This window comes from Micromys minutus, assembly GCF_963924665.1.
Source record: "Micromys minutus genome assembly, chromosome: 8".
Classification (NCBI taxonomy): domain Eukaryota; kingdom Metazoa; phylum Chordata; class Mammalia; order Rodentia; family Muridae; genus Micromys; species Micromys minutus.
In genome coordinates this window covers 25,427,342-25,448,563 of record NC_137977.1, presented here as the reverse complement: position 1 = coordinate 25,448,563, position 21,222 = coordinate 25,427,342, and the positions used below count along the sequence as shown (strand labels likewise).

At 48.0% G+C, this 21,222-nt stretch overlaps 1 protein-coding gene across 2 annotated transcripts; it reads right to left on the bottom strand.

Annotated features, from left to right (window-relative positions):
• Window positions 1-4,830: 4,830 nt before the first annotated feature.
• On the bottom strand, window positions 4,831-18,751 carry DELE1 (DAP3 binding cell death enhancer 1). Of its 2 annotated transcripts, none has more exons than XM_080919958.1 (13): window positions 18,621-18,751; window positions 17,818-17,932; window positions 17,620-17,737; window positions 15,248-15,395; window positions 14,158-14,316; window positions 13,815-13,903; window positions 13,617-13,713; window positions 10,866-11,008; window positions 9,314-9,439; window positions 9,142-9,234; window positions 7,496-7,655; window positions 6,297-6,518; window positions 4,831-5,751 (listed from the first exon to the last, which is right to left on the bottom strand). In XM_080919958.1, the coding sequence occupies exons 1-12, from the start codon at window positions 18,649-18,651 to the stop codon at window positions 6,298-6,300; spliced, it is 1,500 nt and encodes a 499-aa protein (XP_080776084.1). In that variant the 5' UTR covers window positions 18,652-18,751; the 3' UTR covers window positions 4,831-5,751; window position 6,297. The 2 variants fall into 2 exon arrangements, with proteins under 2 accessions (XP_080776084.1, XP_080776083.1); XM_080919957.1 differs by having other exon boundaries at window positions 4,833-5,751; window positions 9,314-9,472.
• Between the last annotated feature and the right edge of the window lie 2,471 nt (window positions 18,752-21,222).

Genomic DNA, 21,222 nt, shown 5'->3' with positions numbered 1-21,222 from the left:
GTAAAGCAAGACTGTAAATAGACTATTTATATGAACCAGGCACTAGGCTTTAATTTGATCCCCCCTACCCTGCCGCCGCCTCCAGTGCCCAATACTAAGTCAGTAGTATTTTCATTCCCATTTCATAGGAACGAAGCTTGGAGTCACTGAGTGTCTTTCCCAAGATTGAGCAGAGTATAGAGGCAGACTCAGGATTTGTGCTCAGGCTGGTCCAAACCAAGGCCTGTGCCATTAACAATGGCACTAGATTGCAAACCAAGGATGGGAAGAGAAGTCCCTGAAATGAAGACTTACAGACTGAAGGCAATCAGGTCCGAACTAGCCCTTGCGTACAAGCGCGGGGTAAAAGGACCTTGCATCTGCCCAGTCCTGGTCCCTTTCCTTTTCCAGGGAGCAGCCCTTCCTGACACCCCATCTGGGGAAGTCTTTCTCTAGCTTAGGCCTGTGAATTGAGGCCCCCAGAGGATGGTGTGTGAACTGGAACTAGAAAATCCATACTGACAGCAGCCAGCCTTTCAGGGGCGGGGAGAAATAGCTAATATTTTCCTAAGGCTTTTTTGGTCCTGGAAATTTCCAAACAGCCACAGCTAGCTTAGGATAGTATGGGGTTGGAGAGAGGGGGCTCTTCTGGACACCAGGCAGAAGATATTGTCTGTTTCACCCGTCATTTCCAGGAGCTCAGTGCTCTTGACTCTCATCTATAGACAGGCCAGCTGTGGTCCCACCTAGGGCTGGTGACAGTCACACAGCTAGAATGCAGTGACGTTATCTCATCTTACAGATGAGGAGTATGAGACCTGAGGAAGGGAAGTGTTTCAGAGGCAAGGTCTGGGTCTCTGATCACCTCACTCCAGGTCAGGGTCATCTTATAAAATCTGTGCTTGTCAAGCTGGTTAACAGAGCTGCTGGGTTCCAGGGCCACTGGGAGAGGTTTCGAGAACGGAGGAGGCAGGAGCTCCGTCTAGCTTGTCTAGTCAGGTGCCTGGCCCAGATGACACTTGAAATACTTGAGTAGAATCACGAATGAATAAATGGGTAAACAGCTGCTTCAGAGCTTCCTTTTTTTAATTTATGTTGGTGGCTGGTGTTCCAGTAGGACTTCACTGGGGGGGGGGTAGTTCTACTGTCTAAAAGCAGAATCTGAAGACTATAATACAAAAATAGAGCATGCTGACCCCACAAGTAATCAGTAGATTTGTAGGCTGAGGCGAGATGGAGTGGGAATGCTTGCACCATAGCTGAGACTCGATCTATAGAAGCACTAAACCAAGCCAGGCAGTAGTGATCAGTGACACATGCTGGCTTGTCCCAGCACTCAGGAGGGGGACAGATCTCTGAGTTCAAGGCCAACCTGGTCTACAGAGCAAGTTCCAGGCTAGCCCAGGACTACATGGAGAAGCTGTCTCAAATAAGCAAAAACAAAACAGAAGGAGCAAACACTAAGCCACTGCATCAATATAGTTCCTAAACTGCAGTCCCGGTATCCCTGCACACCAGACAGGACTCTGTGAATAAGCGTTTTCATCTGAGCAGAAGATACAAAGCTCTCATCAGATTCCCAAGGAAACCGGGAACCTGTAAATTTATACAGCATAGCCCTAAGACATTGAACCATGATACACCTATCATCTGAACTTTTCATTGTTTGACAGTGGGTGGATGGCCTTGAACTCCTTTTCAAATTAAGTCTTTTTTTATTTTAGTTTATGTATGAGTACACTCTCGCTGTCTTCAGACACACCAGAAGAGGGCATCAGATCCCATTACAGATGGTTGTGAGCCACCATGTGGTTGCTGGGAATTGAACTCAGGACCTCTGGAAGAACAGCCAGTACTCTTGACGATGAACCATTTCTTCAGCTGCCAGACCTTGAACTCTTGAACCTGATGACTCTGCCTCCCAAGCACTGGGATTACCAGTGTGTGACTGTCACAGTCACACTTCATTTTGTAGCTAAGGCTACAGAAAGATGAAACAACAGGTGACTTGCACAAGGCCACACAGGAAGTTTGAGGTAAATCCAGGATCTGGAGTCAGGCATGTGGGACAATATTCTACATCACAATGGGTTTGTTTTGCTTTTTAAAAACAGGGTCTTACCAGGGATCGGTGGTGCTTCCCTTTAACACGAACACACACACACACACACACACACACACACACACACATGACCCCAGGGTTTCACTGTGTAGCCCTGGCTGGTCTGGTAGACCAGTGTGGGCTGGATCTCACCAAGATCTGCTTGCCTCTGCTTCCTGAAAGCAGGGATTAAGGGCATGTGGCAGGGTAGGGATGGGTGGGTGTAACCTATGCTAATTTAGAATTTAACTGTGTAGTCATGGACTTGAACACTTGACAATTCTCCTTCAGCATCCTGAGTGGTGTTATCAGACGTGTGAGCTTCCTGGCTTCTATCACAGGTTCTTAACCGATGGTGTTTGGGCTTTGGAATCTATGAACAGCTAAACTGCCGGGACAGGATGGGATGCAGCTTCCTCTGGGATGGAATAGTGCTTTCATCAGATTTCCAACATGGACTCTGACTTCCCTAAGACTAAGGACCACTGCAGCCCTCTGAGTCTGCTCTCAGCCTCCCCTGCAGAACCCAGAGAAGTCCCGGGCAATGCTGTTTTGTCAGTAGGGTGTGAGGCGAGGACTGGAGCTGTGCCCAGCACCAGGCATCCCTTCCTAGCACGCTGACACCAGCACTTTCCCCGTGATAGGCTCCGAGCGAGGCGGTGCAGACGGTGACAGAACTGGGTGTGCTCAACAGGAAGGTTACAGACATTTCTTGACATCAGCCAAGATGTCAAGGCTGAGGCTTTGGACATTCTTGAAACAAGTTTCCACCAAGATGGGCTGTGTCTTCTGGGAGACAGACAGAGCAGGCGAGCCAGCAAGCCCTCAGTTAAATGTCGTCTTAATTTGGAAAGCACAGAGGGACATTTTTTTTTTTTTAATCAATAGTCAGCCGTTCTCCAGCACCAAGAGTGAGATGCGGTGTTCACTCAGCCTCAGGGCAGCTCAAATTGACAGGCAGACTCCCTGTCTGTCACCCAACTTCAGCTTGGCAGCTCACTGACCCTACCTCTCTTCCGGCTGAAACAAGAATGAGATAGCAATGCTACCCTTGGGACTCTGGAGGGAACCAAATTCCCAAAAAAAGACAGGATGGGGGAGGGAGACAGCACAGGATCAACTTGGCACACCGTATTTACCTGCCAAGTAGGTCAGCATTTTCTGGCTCTTCCTAAGAATGATGTATATTACTAGGACACGTATAAACATCACTCCATAAACTCGTTTGAGTACAGAGTTTCTCACTGTAGGCCTTGAACTCAAGGCAATCCTCCTGCTTCAGCCTCTTGCATGCTAAGATTACAGATTAAGATACTACACTTGGCTATAATGTCTTGGAAACTTCCAAGTGTCAAAAGTAGCACAGGAATCATAGAGGAGAAAGGCATAACCATCCATCCATCCACCCACCCACAAAACAACTATTTAAAGCACCTACTATGTGTGGGCTTCTTGCTGGGCACAGAGTAGATGGGGCGCATAAAATCACCATTTGTTGACTAAGTGTTTGCTGGGCACCTACTAAGTGCCCTGCATTATATTAGCAATGACGGTCTAATGGTTGCATTCTTACCACAGCAACATGGCTTCCCGGACAGAGTATCAGTACGGCTTTGCTCAGAGATCTCATGGCTAAGGAACTGGTTCCACAGTTAGGCCTTTAACCTTGCATGCCCCAGCACCCAAGTCAAGCTGGCCCTGCTTGTGGGGGCGGGGCACTTCCCTGCTATCTTTTCACATTTTCTCCCCCGCAGGGCACTAATGAGTAATAGAATTTCAATGGCAGAAGCACAGCAGTTTTGGGTCTGTCGTGAAGCCTGTCCCCTGGGGCTGTCCTGAGACTGCAGTGACTATACAGCTGTAGGCTTTGTGTCTCTGAGAACATCTCTTGTGACTTCTACCCTGCCCTCTCCCAGGCACAGGCTCTTCTTTCTGAGGCTGGAGAGTTAGCACTACCCCACCCCAGCTCGGGTTCCGCGACCGTCTGTGCCTAGTACAGCAGACACAGTGGCTGGGAGAGCCTTGTCACACCATCACTACAGGATACCTGGAGCCACTGTCTGACATGCACAGATGGGGGAAGCAGGCAGGCTCAGGGGACCCAAAAACCTCACTTGGCTTAGTGAGACTCCTGGGGATGCTGGTGTTGACACTTCTCAGGGCACCCAGGAAGGCTCTGTTGCCTCGATGAAGAACCTCTTTCTTATTTCAGGGTTTCTTGGAACTGCCTATGCTGATGTGTACTGGGAGTCTATAAAAAGAGGCTGTCTAGGGCAATGCTTCCCAAACTCATCTGACCACAAAAACCTTCTATTTATTATTTATTTTTGCCATAGAGGTTAGAGTACTGCAGGGCTTCAAACTCTAAACATGGACCCCTCACTTTTCGTAGGACCCTGCTCTGAGTGTTGGGACATGAGCAGGTGCCCATGTCTTAGGAGCATAGTCTGCAGGAGGTACCATATAAGGTGTCCAATGGGGGAGGATGGTGTTTATGGCAACTCTGAGAAAGAAGCAGGAAGCAGGGAAGGCACTGGGGCCTTGGGAAAAGAAGGTGCTGGAACACTGTTGAGAGCAGTGGGGGTAGGCAGCAGAAGAAAACACTTTCCCTCCCAAAGCCATCTTTGAACTGACTATGCTGGCCAGGCAAGGAAACAGCTGCTGGGGGAGGTAGGGGTGGTGCCGGTCCTCAGTTCCTCCCACCCACTACCCACAACCACATTTCTGCTATTGAACTTGGGCTAATTTCCAGAAGCTGGGGAACAGCTATTCACAAATTCAGTAATTGGAGTCATTAGCGTTGACTCTGAAGTCATTTTTGTCGAAGTCTCTCTCTTGGAGAGCTTTTAAGACCCTTTAAATTGGTTAATGGAGAGTTTAGAGATGAGGATGGAGCTTCAGCCCAGCTTCCCCCTGCCCATCTTCCTGGCTCTCTCCAACACACTCAAGGGCAAGACTGAGAGATAATCCACCATCTGTTTTATTAAACACTTGTATATCCCTACCTGACCTTTCCCAAAAAGGACTCATGGTCTCCACTCTCTGGCTCCAAGACTCCAGGTGCCTAATCTCCACTGATCTGCAGGGTGAGGATAATGTTTTCAAATGATATTGCAGGGTGAACTGGTAGACCAGAAGTCTGGGCTGGAGTCATAATGTCAGCTTTGATCCTCATCTTGACCTGGTGACTCCTCTTCCTCCTCCTCCACTTTTTTCTTTTTAATGGTGATGGTGGTGGGAATTGAGACAGTGTTTCTCTGTGATTACAGCCTTGACTGTCCTGGAACTCATAGATATCTGCCTCCTGAGTGCTGGGATTGGTTGTATGTCACCACGCCCAGCAGCCTGGTGATTAAGGCCGTGGACCTGCAGGCACCAGTCTGTCTTTGGAAACCTAAGCAAGGAGTAAGGATCTTTCTGCACGGAAATGGTTGCACCTCAGTCGTTTAAGGCAGGATCCTCAGTCTACAATGAGGAAATATGATAGAAATCCAGTCACTGCTTCCAGATGGCACAGGCAGAGCCAGGGTCTTCACACATGTTCCTCTTCTTTATGGTGCTGGAGAGGTGCTGATGGTTTCTGGGAAGGTAAGTAGCTAACTGGCCTCCTCTTTGGGACTCAAGCTGTGCTATCTTTGAGAACTCTCAGGCTCCATCCATGAGGGTGAGGTCTGGAAAAAAGTCAAGCAGACACATGCGAGCATTCAGGTAACGTCTCTCTTCTGCATCAAAGACGAACATGATGGTGAGCCCACTAGGGAATGACAAGGCGAGAAGACTGGCACTATCAGGATTTCCTGGGCTTTATCCACTCATGGAAACACCTCCATACTTAAGCAAAGCATCTTGATCATATGCCATCATGTAAACTATCAGGGGCATACACACACCCAGAATTGTCGGCAAACTATGGTATGGTCTAAGGGTAAGGTAACAAAGGCACAAGAACAGAGGTCAGCTATATGCTCAAAAACAAAGGTGAAGGCAACAAACTGGGGAGAGGGGGTGTCTCTGGGGTCACTGAATATTTTTGCTGCATTTGAGGCTTAGGTGGGAGGAGGTCCAAGGTTCAAGTGAAGAAAAAGCTAGTCACCTACCTGAGCACCAACTGGAAATGCTACCCCAGGACAATACTAACAGCCAATCTTTGCCACCCAACCTCCAGTCAACCTCTTCCTAGCTCACCAGGCACAGCCAGGGCTGCATTAAATCTCACCTTAGCCGAAACCCAGTCTTACAAGACTCCTTTCTAAGGAAGGTATAGCCCTTCTGGGGGCTCCATGGCTGGCTCCAAGATGGCCACTTCTGCAAAGGAGGCCAAGGTTTCCAGTGCTTGAGGCGTGAGGGAGGACCGAAGCACCAGCCAATAGGGTGTTCAGGCTACAGAGGGAGGGGCTGGAGAAAGACTTCAGTCCTGTCGTGGTCAGGTGGCTGGGCCCTGAGGCAACAAAAGAAGTGACAGCAATGCTTAACCATCAGTCCTCAGCTGGGGGTTGGGGCTCTCACTGTTGGATTAAAGCGGGGTCTGTTTAACAGTGCCTGTCCTAGAACTCACGATTTAGACTATCTTGGCCTCAAACTCAGAGATGAGCCTGACTCTGCCTCTAGTGGTGAGATTAAAGGTGTAACCCATCTTGCAGGTTGGGCAGGGTCTTCTTAAAGGACCGGGCTCCCCTCAAATTTCTTTCCTTTTCTTTTTTAAGATTTATTTATTTATTATGTATACAGTGCTCCGCCTGCATGTATGCCTGCACCAGAAGAGGGCACCAGATCCCATTATAGATGGTTACAAGCCCCCATGTGAAATGGATTGAACTCAGGACCACTGGAAGAGCAGACAATGATCTTAACCTCTGAGCCTCCAGCTCCGTCCCCTGGAATTTCTAAGGGGGCCCAGTCCCAGGAACTCAGAAGTGAGTGGGGCTTTCACTGCCTTAGGAAGGTAGCTCAGCCAGCCTCAGGACATTGCTCTCCTAAAAAATCATGACAGCAACCATCACTTGCTAATTTACTGAACACTTACTGTATGCTATACTCTGCTATGGTTTTTTTCCTATGGCAGTTTCTTGCTGTTACCCAAGTCGACTGGGAATGTATTCCTCAGCATCCCAACATCCCTAACGTTGTGACCCCTAGCATGCACCACCATGACTGCTAAGCCCTTTATTTCCCTTGGAATTTATTGCTTACAACAAGCTAAGGAGTTAACTTGTGATTATTAGAGAAGAAACTGAGGCTGAAAGGCATGGAGTTCTAGTTCAGTGTCAGCAGAGGTTAAAACACACGTTTGCTTCACTCTGAAAGCTGGGCTTTGAACTACTGCTAGGGCCAGGACTGACAAGGAGACCTGGGGCTACCGCCCTCTTTTGTCACAGGGCACTAAGCTTGGAAGGAATCAGCCTTGACTTGCATTACCTGCTGTTTCCACGGCAAAGAGGATCCGAAGCCGCTCCTGGGCAGGTTCATTGCCCATAGCTGCTGACTGCTGGTAGCACTTGACAGCCTCTCCAAGATTCCTCTGTACACCAAGGCCCTTCTCATAGCAGATTCCCAAGTGAAATCTGCTCTGAGAGTCCTAAAGGAAAAGACAGACAACCTGAAGAACTGGAATGCTCAGTCAGAAGCGAGGTGGAGTCAGGCAGGCATGCTGGGCCTTCATCCATGCATCCTGCCACATTCCAAGCTCCTCGACCACGAAATGATGGAGGCCCAGTGCTTGCCAAAGGAGTTAGGTTTCTCTGCCCAGGGATATTCCACCCCATCAGCGTGAAGGCTTCTCTTGTAGAGCCTGGATGAAAAAGACTGCAGAAGGCAGGAAAGTGACCAATAGGCCAGCCTGCAGGGAGGTTTCCCAAAGCTGGGTCTGACTCCCCGACTTAGCCTGAGAGGACTGCAAACCAGAAACCACAGTATAAGCATGTCTTCGTCAGAGGCTCTGCCCCTTGCCTGTGGCTCTCTCTCCTCACTGACACGGCACTCCTCTTTGAGACAGAACAAGTAGGCGTTAGGAGCCTGGCTAGCCTTCTGGGCTTCCAACCTAGGTGCCTATGTTTCCTCACCTGTGGAACAAGGTAACAGGAGCACTGCCTGTTTATGTTGTCACTGCAGAAAAAAAACACTTAGCTCTGGGCCACTAGCATCAGATTCTCCTTTTGGCTGTGCACAACACTGAACTCTCCTCCCTTACTACAGAGCTTTTACCATAGTTTTCAAACAGAAGCCGTGAATGCAGGGAAATGTTGCTGTGCACACTGCTTGCTCCAATCCATGACTCCTAAGTGTCTATACTCTTTTGAATATGCATATCCACCCAATACACTGGAGGAATCCAACAAACCACAGATCACCTTGGCATTTCACGGTGATTGAAAAGCTCTGAGACTGTCTACGCCAAAACAACTGTTTTCACTTAGTGTTCCTGAAATCCAGGTAATCATGCTCCTAGCATTCTTCATCAGCATCCCATGGGAACAACATCCCATGGAACAAACTGAGTAATGCCACTTGAATGCCAACACCCAGGTCAGACAACTAGGTTGCCCTCTCTCCATTTGTGTCTGACTTCCCCACCATGATGGCTAGTCACTGGCACAGCCTCCAGGCATCTCTCTCACACCTGACACCTTGCTCTGATTCTTCCACTAGCCCTGCAAAGTAGCAGATGGTTAAGGTGGGCATTTCATGCTTGTTTTAAAGGTGATGAATCAGGTTTAAATAAAGAAGTGATGGATGGCCCGATATGTGGTGTCTGGGTAGCAACAGGCCCAGTGGCTGGCAGAGCAGGCCCAGCCTGCTGTGCCACACTCCCAGTGAGAGCAGGTATGCCCACCTCAGCTGAGCAGTTTCCCACCTTTAACCTCAGCACCCCAGTGGCCCTGCCCAATGTCACACAGCAGTGGAAGCCATGGCATTAATGATCAGTATTATTGATAGGATTATTGAATCAGCCCAAAGGCTCCCCGAAAACATATCATAAGCTCAGAGCTCAGAACCAGTTTCCAAATCCCTTTTCTTATCAGACTCAATCCCCAACATGCACGGACCAGAGACCTCATACATACCCCATTGTTGGCTGCCATCCAGAGGTATTTTACAGCTCTCTGTTCATCCAGGTGTGGTTCCTTGGTAAAAAGCACCCCAAGGAAAGCTTGGGCCTGTTGGGGAGGCATGACAAAGCATCTCGGTCACTTTCAGGCTCTGACACCTCACTTAGACCCCACCAGTGACACTCACCTCTGTCAAGCCAGAATCTGCAGCCTGCTTCAGCAGAGAGACTGCCCTCTGTCCCTCAGGGTCTGACAAAGAGCCTGAACTTTGCAACAGGCACCTGGCATAGCGGTACTGAGCCAGCCTGTGGCCCTGGATGGCAGCCAGGTGATAAAAGAGGATAGCCTGGGTCAATAGGAGAAATAACCAGATTGCAGATAACTTGCCTCTTTCTTTAAAATTCTAAAAATCATTCAAATAAATACATAATCATTACATATGAATCAGGTAAATGCTGGCAAGTAAAAATTTAAAAGCAGAAAGAAACCTAAAAGATAAACATAAAACCCAAATATAGCCTGCCTCCTAAAGAACATTAGGCTTTTTTCTTCTGATGTGTTTGTTTGTTTTTTGAGGGGGGTTGATTATAAATAGAGTTCTATATCAAGATCTCCTTATCAATAGGTCTGTTATTATCTACAGAGCTCAGACTGTCCTCAAAAGTGTGGAAATCCTCCTGCCTCAGCCTCCAGAGGGATGAAAATATAGGTATCTGTTACCATAATCAATTAAGATATTTTTTAATGATTTTTAAAAAGATTTATTTATTTAATATATGTGAATACACTGTAGCTGTCTTCAGACACACCAGAAGAGGACATCAGATCCCATTACAGATGGTTGTGAGCCACCATGTGGTTGCTGGGAATTAAACTCAGGACATCTGGAAGAGCACTCAGTGTTCTTAACCATTGATCCAACTCTCCAGCTCAAGATATTCTTCATTAAAATGTTAGTGCATAGGCTTCCAAGTTTTTCCCCATGGATAATTTATACACATTGTACACTATGTGTAAAATTATACATGTATGATTGTGTACATGTTTATATACTTTGCATATATATACACACATATATAATACATACATTATTGTTTTTATTTTGTGTGCATGGGTGCTTTGCCTGCATGTATGAGTGTGCACCATGTTTGTACAGTGCTTGTGGAAACCAAAGAGGATGTCAGATCTCCTAGAATTGGAGTTACAGATGGTTGTAAGCCACCATGTGGGTGCTGAGAATTGAACCTAGGTCCTCTGAAAGAACAGCTAGTCGGCTTAACTGCTGAGCCATCTCTGCAGCCCCTATAGTTTATGTATGAGTATATACTCACAGTGAAAGAGACATAACAGTATACTTTGAATGTCTTTGCCTGTCAATTTAGATCTGATATATCATTATTATGGTCCCACAGACACAAAAGAACATTAATCTGATTTTCCCCCTTCCTTTCACATACAGCTCAACAAAATATTTCACACATGACACCCTTACATACCTATCTTTCTATCTTAAAATTAATTTCTTTGTCAGGGCACAAATCTAGGCTCTGACAATACAGTTGCAAAGATAGGCAAAATGTCTACACCCCCTGAGTTCTGAGCACATTTCTGTAAGTTAGGAATATCTTACTTTGCAATCACAGCTGGGTTCCAACAGAACCAGGGAGAGAAGTGGAAGTATTAATTCCTCTGCTCACGGCTCAGTTTTTGAGCTCACTGGGTCTGGGATGAAACAGTACCTTGCTGAGGTCCCTGGGGGTGCCTCTGCCATGCTCGAAACACAAGCCCACATTGTACTGTGCTTTACTGTAGCCACGGTCTGCAGCTTTCTGGAAGTAGGAGAAGGCTGCCATGTAGTCCCCAGTCTTTATGTTCTCTGTCCCTGTAGGAAAGCATGGAGCACAAACACAGTTCCTACTGAGACTTTCTACATCTTCAACCACACCCTCGAGGCTACACATCTCCTCCCAGAATCCCTCTTTTCTTCAAGTGTGCAACATTTGTTTTTCCAGTTGGCTCACTGGGGTTAGAGGTCAGGGGCTTAGTGCCAGAGATTGGTGGCTCTGCTTGTTTATCTGGCCAATAGTTCTGGTTGCCTTTTGGAAACAACCCCTTCCCTGTGCTCATCCCCACCAATGAGACTTTGTCAGGGGTGTGAATCTTAATCAGGGTGACAAGGTTGTCACAGAGAGGAAAGAATGGTAAGTAATTCGGAAAGCAGCGACCTTGAAGTACTATCAAGTGCTCTGGCCCCTGGGTCTCAGAAGCGTCCTAGACTCCTGTCCCCAAGGCTCAGTAGGTCCAGAGAGCCCAGAGAGGGTTTACACAGTCTACTCGAATCCCACAGGCGATCCTGTTCAGCTAGTCTCACAGGGTAACAAGGAGCCTTAGAAGAAGATGACTCAACACCTAACTGACATGCAAACTCCAAAGTCAGGGCCCTTTGCTTGGCCCAGGCATTAAGGAAAAAGCCAGGACTCAACTTTGCCAGTTTCCATCTTTGCTCACACTGACTCCTGCCTGAGACCCTGTGGTTCTGTATCTGTTGCCAGGCCTCCCATTGTTTCTGTTCGAGAACCTTCAGACCACACTCCGGGTTTAAACTCTTTTTTAGTACTTTCCTAATATACCAAACCTTTGTCTCTGGACACAGCTGTGACAAAAGAATAAGCCCTGTCTCCTCAATTAGACTGTAAAATCCTCGAGGCAGGCAGAACAAGACCGGAGAAGTAATTTCGCATGGGATGAAAATTCTACATAAATGCAAAATATGATTATAGCTTGTGCTGCCTTTGTGTTCTGCCACAGGGCTCAGCACTTGCTGAATAAATGAATATGGGAATGGAGGAGTGGGCACGAGGGTTCTGAGAAGAACCTGCCCTTCCAAATCACATTCCTTCAGCAAGCAGAGTTAAAGTCCCTTCCATGTCCAGAGTGCATGGATCCCGTGTCCTTGGGAAGGAGACACAAGGGGCAGAAGAGGCCACCTGGTCACCAGGAACCTGGATTCCCCTACTTCTCTAGTCTCGGCTTCCTCTAGCCATGGCTGAGCCCTCCTCACATCTGGATTAGTTCGCAGCACATCTTCCTGCCTGGTCTCCCATTTCCCTTCTGGCTCTCCTCAATCCATAAACAGCCACAGGTCACATGACCATCCTTCTTCATGCTTCAGCGCTTCCTGTTTCACTTAAAACCCCTGCTCTCTTCCTGGGCTTAGAAAACCTTACGTGATCTGGCTCCTGCCCGTTCTCTGACGTCATCTGCCTACCCTTTCTGTGTTTGCCAAGTTCCAGCCACACTCACCTCTCTTTTACCCCTTAACAAGTAAAACTCAAGGCTGCCTCAGAATCTTTGCTCTCACTTTTCCCTCTGCTGGGAAGCGTTCTCCACATGGGAATAAGAATACTTTGCCTTTGTCAGCCACGTTTCCGCTCAAGGGTCTCCCTTCCAGCATATTTCTACATGAAAAGCCATTCCTTGTTCAATTTCTTCAAAACATTTATCATCGAAAATTCTTTTTATTTGCCAGATTAGTTTTTCTTTTTTTGACCCAGGGCCTCATTATGTAGCTCTGTCTGTCCCGGAACATACTATATAGATCAGGCTGGCCTCAAATTTAAAAGATCTGCTTGTCTCTGCCTCCAGAGTGTTGGGATTGAAGTTGTACACCACTATACCTGTCCAGTTTACTGATTATTATCCTTCAATTCACATGAGAGTGAAGAACCACCATTATCTCTAGGACATATCTCTAGCAAATGGTGTACATACAGTATATTCTCTAAGTGAGCTCCAGCCTCTCACCCACTCAAGTACTAGACCCCAACAGATGCTGCTGGGAATTCAGGGCTTTCCCTTAGATGGTTAGAGACGTGAGCCAAATTCCCACAGAACCAAGACAAATCGCTGAGTCACGTGGAGTTCCTAGATTTAATAAGGGTTTGTTCCCATGATGCACTTGGGTGCCTGCTGCAAACTTCAGGAGCCTGCTCTTTTCTAAGCATGGAAGAGAATGCTGGGTGCCCTCTAAAATTATTTTCGACTGCCTACACAGGACAGAATTTTCAAGGAAGCACATGGCCATCTGACTGAGACATTTCTCAGCCTCCTCTGTAACAGATGGCCTGTAAATCTACCTTGTGGTTTATGCACCTCCATAAAGGGTAACTTCAAGGTCATGCCCTTAAAGGAAAGGAGTGGTCCTCTGGCTCACTGTGTCCTTCCTCCCAGCTGACAAGAATATATCCAGGAGGGCAGATGCTACGTTGACTAAGACAGCGCTCATAACGAAAGCTGGTTTTAGATTGGCTGAACCTTTATGATCAAGGATGGGTCCCTGACCCCACTGAACCACCATGCCACATCTAGTCTACCTACCCAAGAGAAGATAAACCACCTGTTTAAAGCACTCTCTACTCTGACTGCATCCCATCCACCCTATGCCCTTTCTGTTTCCTCATCCCCCTGCCTTGGGGCAGGAAACCAGGTACCCAGGAAGTTGAAAGCAATGGCGACACTGAGTTGAAAGAGCTGTTGGATGGAAGTCACGGCCTCCTCCAGAGGAAGAGCCTTGGGTGTGCCTTGTTCCTGGAGAAGAAAGAGAAAAGAGCATCAAGGTATGGTTCACTTGGATTTCCATCCGCCCCAAGAGTGAAGTGGGCATCCAGGGTTCCAAACCTGGACCATACATTTTTTCCTCCAGGGGGGCCGGCCTCGGCTGCCTTTGCCTGGGATGCGAAGTCCCTGTTAGCATGCAGGAAGCCAAAGTCACTGGGCTCTGCAAGGGAAAGGCCGACACCCAGGTGGTCAGAAAGAGAAGGGTGTAATGTCTCCCTTTTCTCTCCCAGTCTGCCCTGTCTATGTCCAGTAACTCTCAGTCACCCCAGAAAGCAAGAGGTCTCAAAGGGATGACAACTAGTTACCTGGGCATAGAGAGCAACAAAGGTCTATTTGCTAGCCCCTCCTGCTTCTGTGGGTGTTCGATCCATCTACCAGCCCCTCCCCACCTTTTGATATTAGGTGAGGTTGTACCTTCTTCAGGTGGGTTCAGAAGGCCAGGTCTCAGGGAGCTATCTGAAGGAAGGCACTGGGTCTGAGCTGAGGGTTCTTCCTGGCCCAGCCTTGGTTCCCTCAGGCCAGTGTTCTTGAGAGATGGGCAGTCATGCCTGGGAAGAACATGCCTCCGAAGTGCTGAAGAGAGCCAGCAAGGTCACGTGAGAAAGGGATCAGTTCTTGGGGGTCCCTTGCCAGTCACTCTCTCTGAGACCTGGGAGGCCAGAAGAGGAATGTGGAACTCCTAAGAAACTTCCTTTCTACTCTTCCTCTTCCACTTTGGCTGGCTTTCCTCTATAGGGATCTGTACTTACGCTGATGTCCTGTCCTGAGCACAAATCACTATCACTTTAATTCTCACAGTGGCAGGAAGTACCTACCTCATTCATTATCTGTAGCCTAGCATCCAACTCTCTGCTGAATGCTAACAGACAGTCTGCTATGTAGGACAAGAACTTACACTCCAACCAACAATAACCGAGTGTACACTGTGTGCTATGTACTTGACACATCATAACACATTTGGTCTTCCCTAAGGATCCCTACAGTATCACTTACTACTCCATTTTACAGATGAAGAAACTGAGGCATGGAGAGATTAAAACTGATTTTTTTTTTTCAGGAACAGAGGAGTAGTTAGTAAATAATAGTTGTGGGGTTTGAACTCTTACAATCCAATTCCAGAGCCTCAATCATGAGGCTCTAGGCTTTTTTAACACAACCCAAAATACATATTCAGTAGATGCAGTTACTGACAAGGGACCATTGGACTGAACTTAACTTGTTGAGCATTGGGCAGGAAGCCACACCCAGGGTCTAAAGCAGCCTAGGCCTTGGGGCTTCCTTTCTAGGAGGTGACAGAAGGACACTGAGGAGCACTTAGGGGCGGCACGGCCCACACCCAGTGTGGACAGCACTTTCCCATTTCCCACTCCTCTTCCTCTGACTTTAGCTAGGAAAGTCACGGAGCTGCTGATGGCCCACTTCCTGAGGTGTAGCCAGAGATACTTCCTGGCCCAGAGAAAACTCCCAGCCTGCCCCAGTTGCCCCTTGAGGACCGAGAACTTACAGGAGTGTGGGTGCCACCAGGAAGAGGAGAGGAAGCGGTACAGGGGACTGTGCCAAGAGCAGTGTTCAGCTGGCTGAGGTCCTACTACCAGAGGTGCGTGGAAGTGGATCTGCCTCGCCAGGTGCAAGGCCAGCACAGCCAGAGTGCCCTGGAAAGAAAGCGGTCCATCAGGATCACGGCCCCCGCTGGTCATTCATCATCTGCCCTGGAGCCTTTCCTGACTAACAGGGGCAGCTCCACACCATGTACTTCCACAGCACGTGAGCCTGGCCTTTGTGTCCTGTAGTCCTTCTCAATTAGTCACTTAGGGTCACTTAGGGTCTGTCACTCCTGTTTAGTTTTTAAGCAAGACAGAGGCAGGGCCCATGGATCATGCACATTCAGGGATCCCTGGAGCCCAGGGCAGTGTTAAGTGAAAATGGGTACCTAAAAGAAATGGCATGCTGAATGCATGTGCTAGTGAGTAACAGAATAAAAGGATCTAGGCAGGCGCAGAGATGCTGTGGTAAACTGGAGCTTAGCCTACAATCCAGGGACATGTCAGAGCACCAACCAAGCCGCAAGAGCAGACATGCAGAAGGGGAAGTTTGAAAAGGTGACACAGAACAGCTGGGCTAGCTCCTATTCCAGGGGCTGCATGCTCACCCCTATCTTTCTGTGCTATGCTGGAGACACCCCAATACTTCTTCATTGCTACAGGAACTACGCGCCATAGCAAACAAGACAGAAGCTGTCTGTATCTATGCCATAAAGGTATATGACATACAACACATGTCATTTGTACCTTTTGTTGAAAAAGACAAAACCCAAACTCACAGAGAAACAAATGCAATAACCTAGCAATTATGCTAAACACCTAGAGGAAAGCAAACCAGGGAGCCACAGAGAGCCTGGGAAGACAGAGCGCTGTAAAGTGCTCCCACGAGGCTGATGAGTGAATGAGCTGCAACCAGAAGGAGGAAAAATAAGGCACTGTTGTTGGGAAGATAAGGTGCCACATACATGGTGTCAGGGACAGTTTGTGTGCAGGTCCTTCCAGGTGGTAGTGGTGACAGAACCTAGAGATGACAACCTAGAGATCTGGATGCTAGGTCAACCACAGGACTACTTCCCTAATGGAATGAGTGCGGCACTGACCCAGGACTCAGATCTTCGGCAGCTTGAAAAGATATTCCCTCCTCTACGGCACACTCTGCCTCCAGTCCACAGAGTCCCAGATGACCATATCTATATCACGGAGACGCCCCGTGACCATCACTGCTGATGACACCAAATGGCAGGTTTAAAAGGGGGGGAGGGGACTGGAGAGACGGCTCAGCGGTTAAAAGCACTGACTGCTCTTCCAGAGGTCCCGAGTTCAATTCCCAGCAACCACACGGTGGCTCACAGCCATCTGAAATAGGATCTAATGCCCTCTTCTCTTATGTCTGAAGATAGTAACAATGTACTCATATAAATAAAGTTAAATTAAAAAAAATTTTTTTTCAAAGTGAGACTCAGAGTGGTTAAGTCGTTTGCCCAAATTACACAGCATGAAGTACCAGGTTGGGATGCGGAAGACCTGAAAGTGATATGTGTACCCGAATTATTCAGAACACCTTAGAACTGGAATCTCTACATGGAACACTGCCTGCACGGTCGAGATGCTGCCCTATGAGGCATAATGTTTGCTTTGTTTTTTTAAGATCTGTGTAGTCCTGGCTGTCCTGGCACCTACTCTGTAGACCAGGCTGGCTTCGAACTCAGAGATCCATCTGCCTCTGCCTCCGGAGTGCTGGGATCAAAGCCATTCACTACTACCGCCCAGCGTGAGCCGTAATGTTTGCCATGTATCCCTGACCTTAAAGAACAAGTTCAACAAGTATCCATCAAATAGCTATTGTGCATTAGACTCCAAATTAGGTGATTCTACAAGACACACTCGAGAGCCGACCAATTGGTTCTACCACTTAGGAGCCATGTGACCTCAGATATAGTACTAACATTCCAAAGCCTGAGTGTCCTCGTGCGTGGAATGAAGGTTAACTCTCCCTTGCAAGGGTTCTGTAAGTATTAAAGATGTGTGTAGAGTAGTTCGTGTTGGTAAGTGATGCTGTCTATCAGATATTTATTGTCATTTGTGCTGATCTCCATGAAGGCAAGAATGATATTGTTCTCTACTCTGTCCCTAGTGCTAGGCTCAGAAGTGTTAAGTAAATGTCTGTCAAATGGAGAAGAATAAACACATGGCAGAGGCTGGGGGGATGGCAAGGTTTCCGTAAACACGCTCAGGATCACAGGCTTCACCATGTGAATACATCTTAGCCTTGTTTCTAGACTAGGAGGTTCTTCCATGCAAGATCCTTCACAGGACAGGGCTGGGGAAGCCTTACCCATGAGATGGCATCCCGCAGAGTGTTTGGGGAGACATGAGCAGACATCCAGTGGAAGGCATCTTTCCATCCACAGCACTTTGGGTCCCTGTTCCTCTTTGACCCATGGGAGCCTGATCTAGATGGTGCAATTAGAGACTATTAAGTTCTGTACAAACTGGGAACAATAGGGCACATGTGACAGAATGTCAGTCTCACCTGTCAAAGCTGAGCCTAGTAAGCAGCAGGGTAGTGGAGGTTGTCTGAGGCCCATCTGAACTGGTAGGTTTGGGTGGTACCCTTCGGAAGCCAGGTCCCAGCAGGCGGGGAAAAGCTGTGGGAACAGGGGCAGTCACACCATCAGGGATGGATGGAAGTAAAGAGGACATCCACAATCTTCCCTCCAGTCTTTGAGGACGCCTTATCCTGAGAGCCCCGGAATCACTGACATTGTCTGTGCAGTTATTTGCTGGAGTTTGAACCCAAGACTTTCAACATTCTAGGCAAGCCTCTTGTACCTCTTGAGCCTGCCCCTCTAACCCTTGCAAGTAGTTCTTAAACAAGGGTACAGACAGCAATCTTTGGCGTATTGAGGATCCCAGGGTAACACCACCCCAGAACTAATAAGGCAAGACCCTTAAGTATGTAGCACGTTTGTTTTGAAAAAAAAATTCTCTTTGAGTTGATGCGAGTGGCTACTTCTGTTCTAGAACCTCAGTCTCACTCTACTGAGCGCGTGTCTTTAAATTCCTCCTCTTTCCATTGGCTTTCTTTCATTGACTCCTCCCTTTTAGAGCTTCACCCACCTTGTTGGATCTAAGCTCCACCTTCTTCCCACTCTGTCCAACCACGTCTAAAGTTCCAAAGGCTCCGGACGCCAGAATGGAGCCTCGTCCCGTATGTCCCGCCCTCCCCAATCTAATCCCACCCACTGCCGCTATGGCAGTTTTCCCGCGGATCGCAGCGCACTGCAGTTTACGAGTCCATCGCCTGCTGGAACTCGCCTGGCAGACGTCCCCTACCTCGCCCCAGGATCCCTGTCAGGCGCCACATGTCGTGGCCAGCACCATAGAGCTTGCAGCCGAGGGATCGAGGCCCGAAAGGACAGGGCAGGGACCAGAGTGGCCGCTGCGCAGTCCCCAGCGGCCGAGTCCCTAGCCAGCCAATCAACAAGGAGCTCTGCCGGAAGGATGACACTCTAGGAAGGAAGTGGCGGATGGGGCGGGCTTGTCGCTTGGCGAGGTGAGAGCTACAAGGACTTGAATCGGGGCCAGGGCTAAGGTGTCGTCCTTTGTCGCCATTGCAGGAGCCGCGAGGGTCCGCGGTTCCGAATGGTGGCTGGTTGGTGGACCGAATTACCCGGGGCAAGTTTCCCCCCAGGTCCTAGCTCTGGCCCGGTTTTTACTCTTCACATTTAGGCTGTAGGTGGAGGAAGTCCTCACCAGCGGCCGGGCAAGAATTCCAGCGCATTTAACAGTTAAGGCCTTTACCCCCGCTTCGCAGCCTCAAACTATTGTTTCATTAGGAATCTCACCAGAAACCCGTTTACAGGTAAAAGACATGTATTAAACTCCTTATGGCCCAGTTTTTTTTTTTTTAATAACACTGTAATTCCATCATACGAACCACCCTATAAATTCACTAACAGAGAGAAAAGTGGAGTGGTTCTTAACAACCTTTTAACCACCCAAGAGGTGTCTGGCTAGTATGGCAGCCCTCAGGAGTCCGTATTTACGCGTTGATATGTATTGTTTTGTTTCCCTGTGTGCCTTCTACGCCTCGAGTATGCCTATGTTAAAGATATCGTCAATAAAATCCCCAGCTCTTCTTCACAGTGGCTAGTCCTGAAATTCTCTTTAATCCTCTAAACCAGGAATCCTGGTTTGGCCTGAGTCAAAGTTCCTAAAAAAAAGTAGACCTCAGCCTGCTGAAGGTTAAGTGTAGCAGTATTTCCCTGTCCCTACTGCTGGTGTTCTGTTGCCTGGGCCTCTGCAAGGATAGGGTCAGCTGGAGTATCTTGACTCCTTGTTCCTGTTCCCACGGGCTGAATTCACAGGCCCTCATCTGTCTGAGCCTGCCAGTATAGTTTTAGGCAAAGTTAGCTTTTGTAAACCGGACCCACTTTGTGCACACTAGAGTCCTGTAAAAATAATGTAAGGTGTTCAGACTTCTTCTCCCTCCCCCCAAACCCCCCCCCCAGTATGTGACTTTTAGGTGGATGGAAGTGTCTGGGATAAAGGAGTACTGGGTGTACCTAGTCTTAGACCCAGGCATGTGGTGTGATAGCTGTGTTTATCTGTAAAATGCTCTCAAGCCTTATGTCAGCCACTGTTGTAGGCTAGGAGAGGACAGATTGATAAAGAGCATTTGTTGTCTCCAAAAATACATGGCTTCAGTACACAGAGTAGACTGAGGTAGGGTGTGGTGGCATAAGGCTTTAGAAGTGGAGGTAGGAGGATCATTAGTTCAAGGCTGTCCTCAGCTATATAGTTCTAGGCCAGCCTGGGCTACATGAGAGTCTGTCTCAAGGGGAAAAAAAAGAATAGAATCTGACACAGGCTTTCCAGTAGTGGGGAGGCTGAGATAGGAGGATCTCAGATTCAAGGCAGTTCTGAGGTTTATAGTGAGATCCTGTCTCAGAAGAGAGAACAGAGTTGTAGGGTTGAAGTTACAGCTCCGTGTCAGAGGTCAGGCCAATCCTTTAGAAGGCCAAGTTCAATCTCTAGCACTGACAGAAAGCAAATGGGCTCTAGTCCCACAAATAGCAGCTTTCTGATTTCCTAGCCAGGTTATTGGACATTAAGCCTGGTACCTGAAAAGTAGGGAAAACAATACCGTATGCAGCTGCAAGAGTCAAAACAACATAAACGTCTACATAGGTCCTGGAACATAGAAAGTGCCCATGAAATGTAGATTAGTATTAATCATAGTGGGAGGGGGTGAGCAGGAAACTGTAAATAGTATTTTAACAATCATGAGTGGTGCCTGCAGGGGAAGGGATGTATCATGGAAGGATTCAGACATGTGGTTTGCATTTGAGTTGGTCCTTCAGATACAAGTTTGTCAGGAGAAGGGGAAGGCATTACAAGCAGAGGAAACCTAATAAAAATCCTGGATGTGGGGAACTATTCGGAAGCGTTCTTACTTGGGGAATTGGGACACCTTTCGTAGTCCATTGCTGCCTGAAATAAACCTACAAATGTGCTGCCTTGGCTCTGTTCTCCTGGGACTTCTGTGTTCTTCTTCCTCCCAGCCTGTCTCTCGTTGGCTCCCTTCCGCAAGGCTCAGCCAGATCTCAGGTCTGCAATGAAGACTCCCCAACTGCTGGAGCCGAACTTCTCTGCTTTTCTCAATCCCTGTAGCACTTAATTTTTACTACACAGTTTAGCAGTAATTATATGTTGTCCTGTTATTTAATTACCTCATCTGTGTAAGTGTAGTCTCCCCAGGTCTCTCCCTCAGGGCAGGGGTGGCATCTTCCCATTTTATGTCCCACATGGGACTTAACCCGCACCGTCAGCCCACAAAATATGTTTACACAGTGTCTCTGAGCTGCACATAGCCAGAAGAACCAGACCCTAATCGTGGAAAGACTGATGTGAGCAAAAATGTGTCCATTCTACA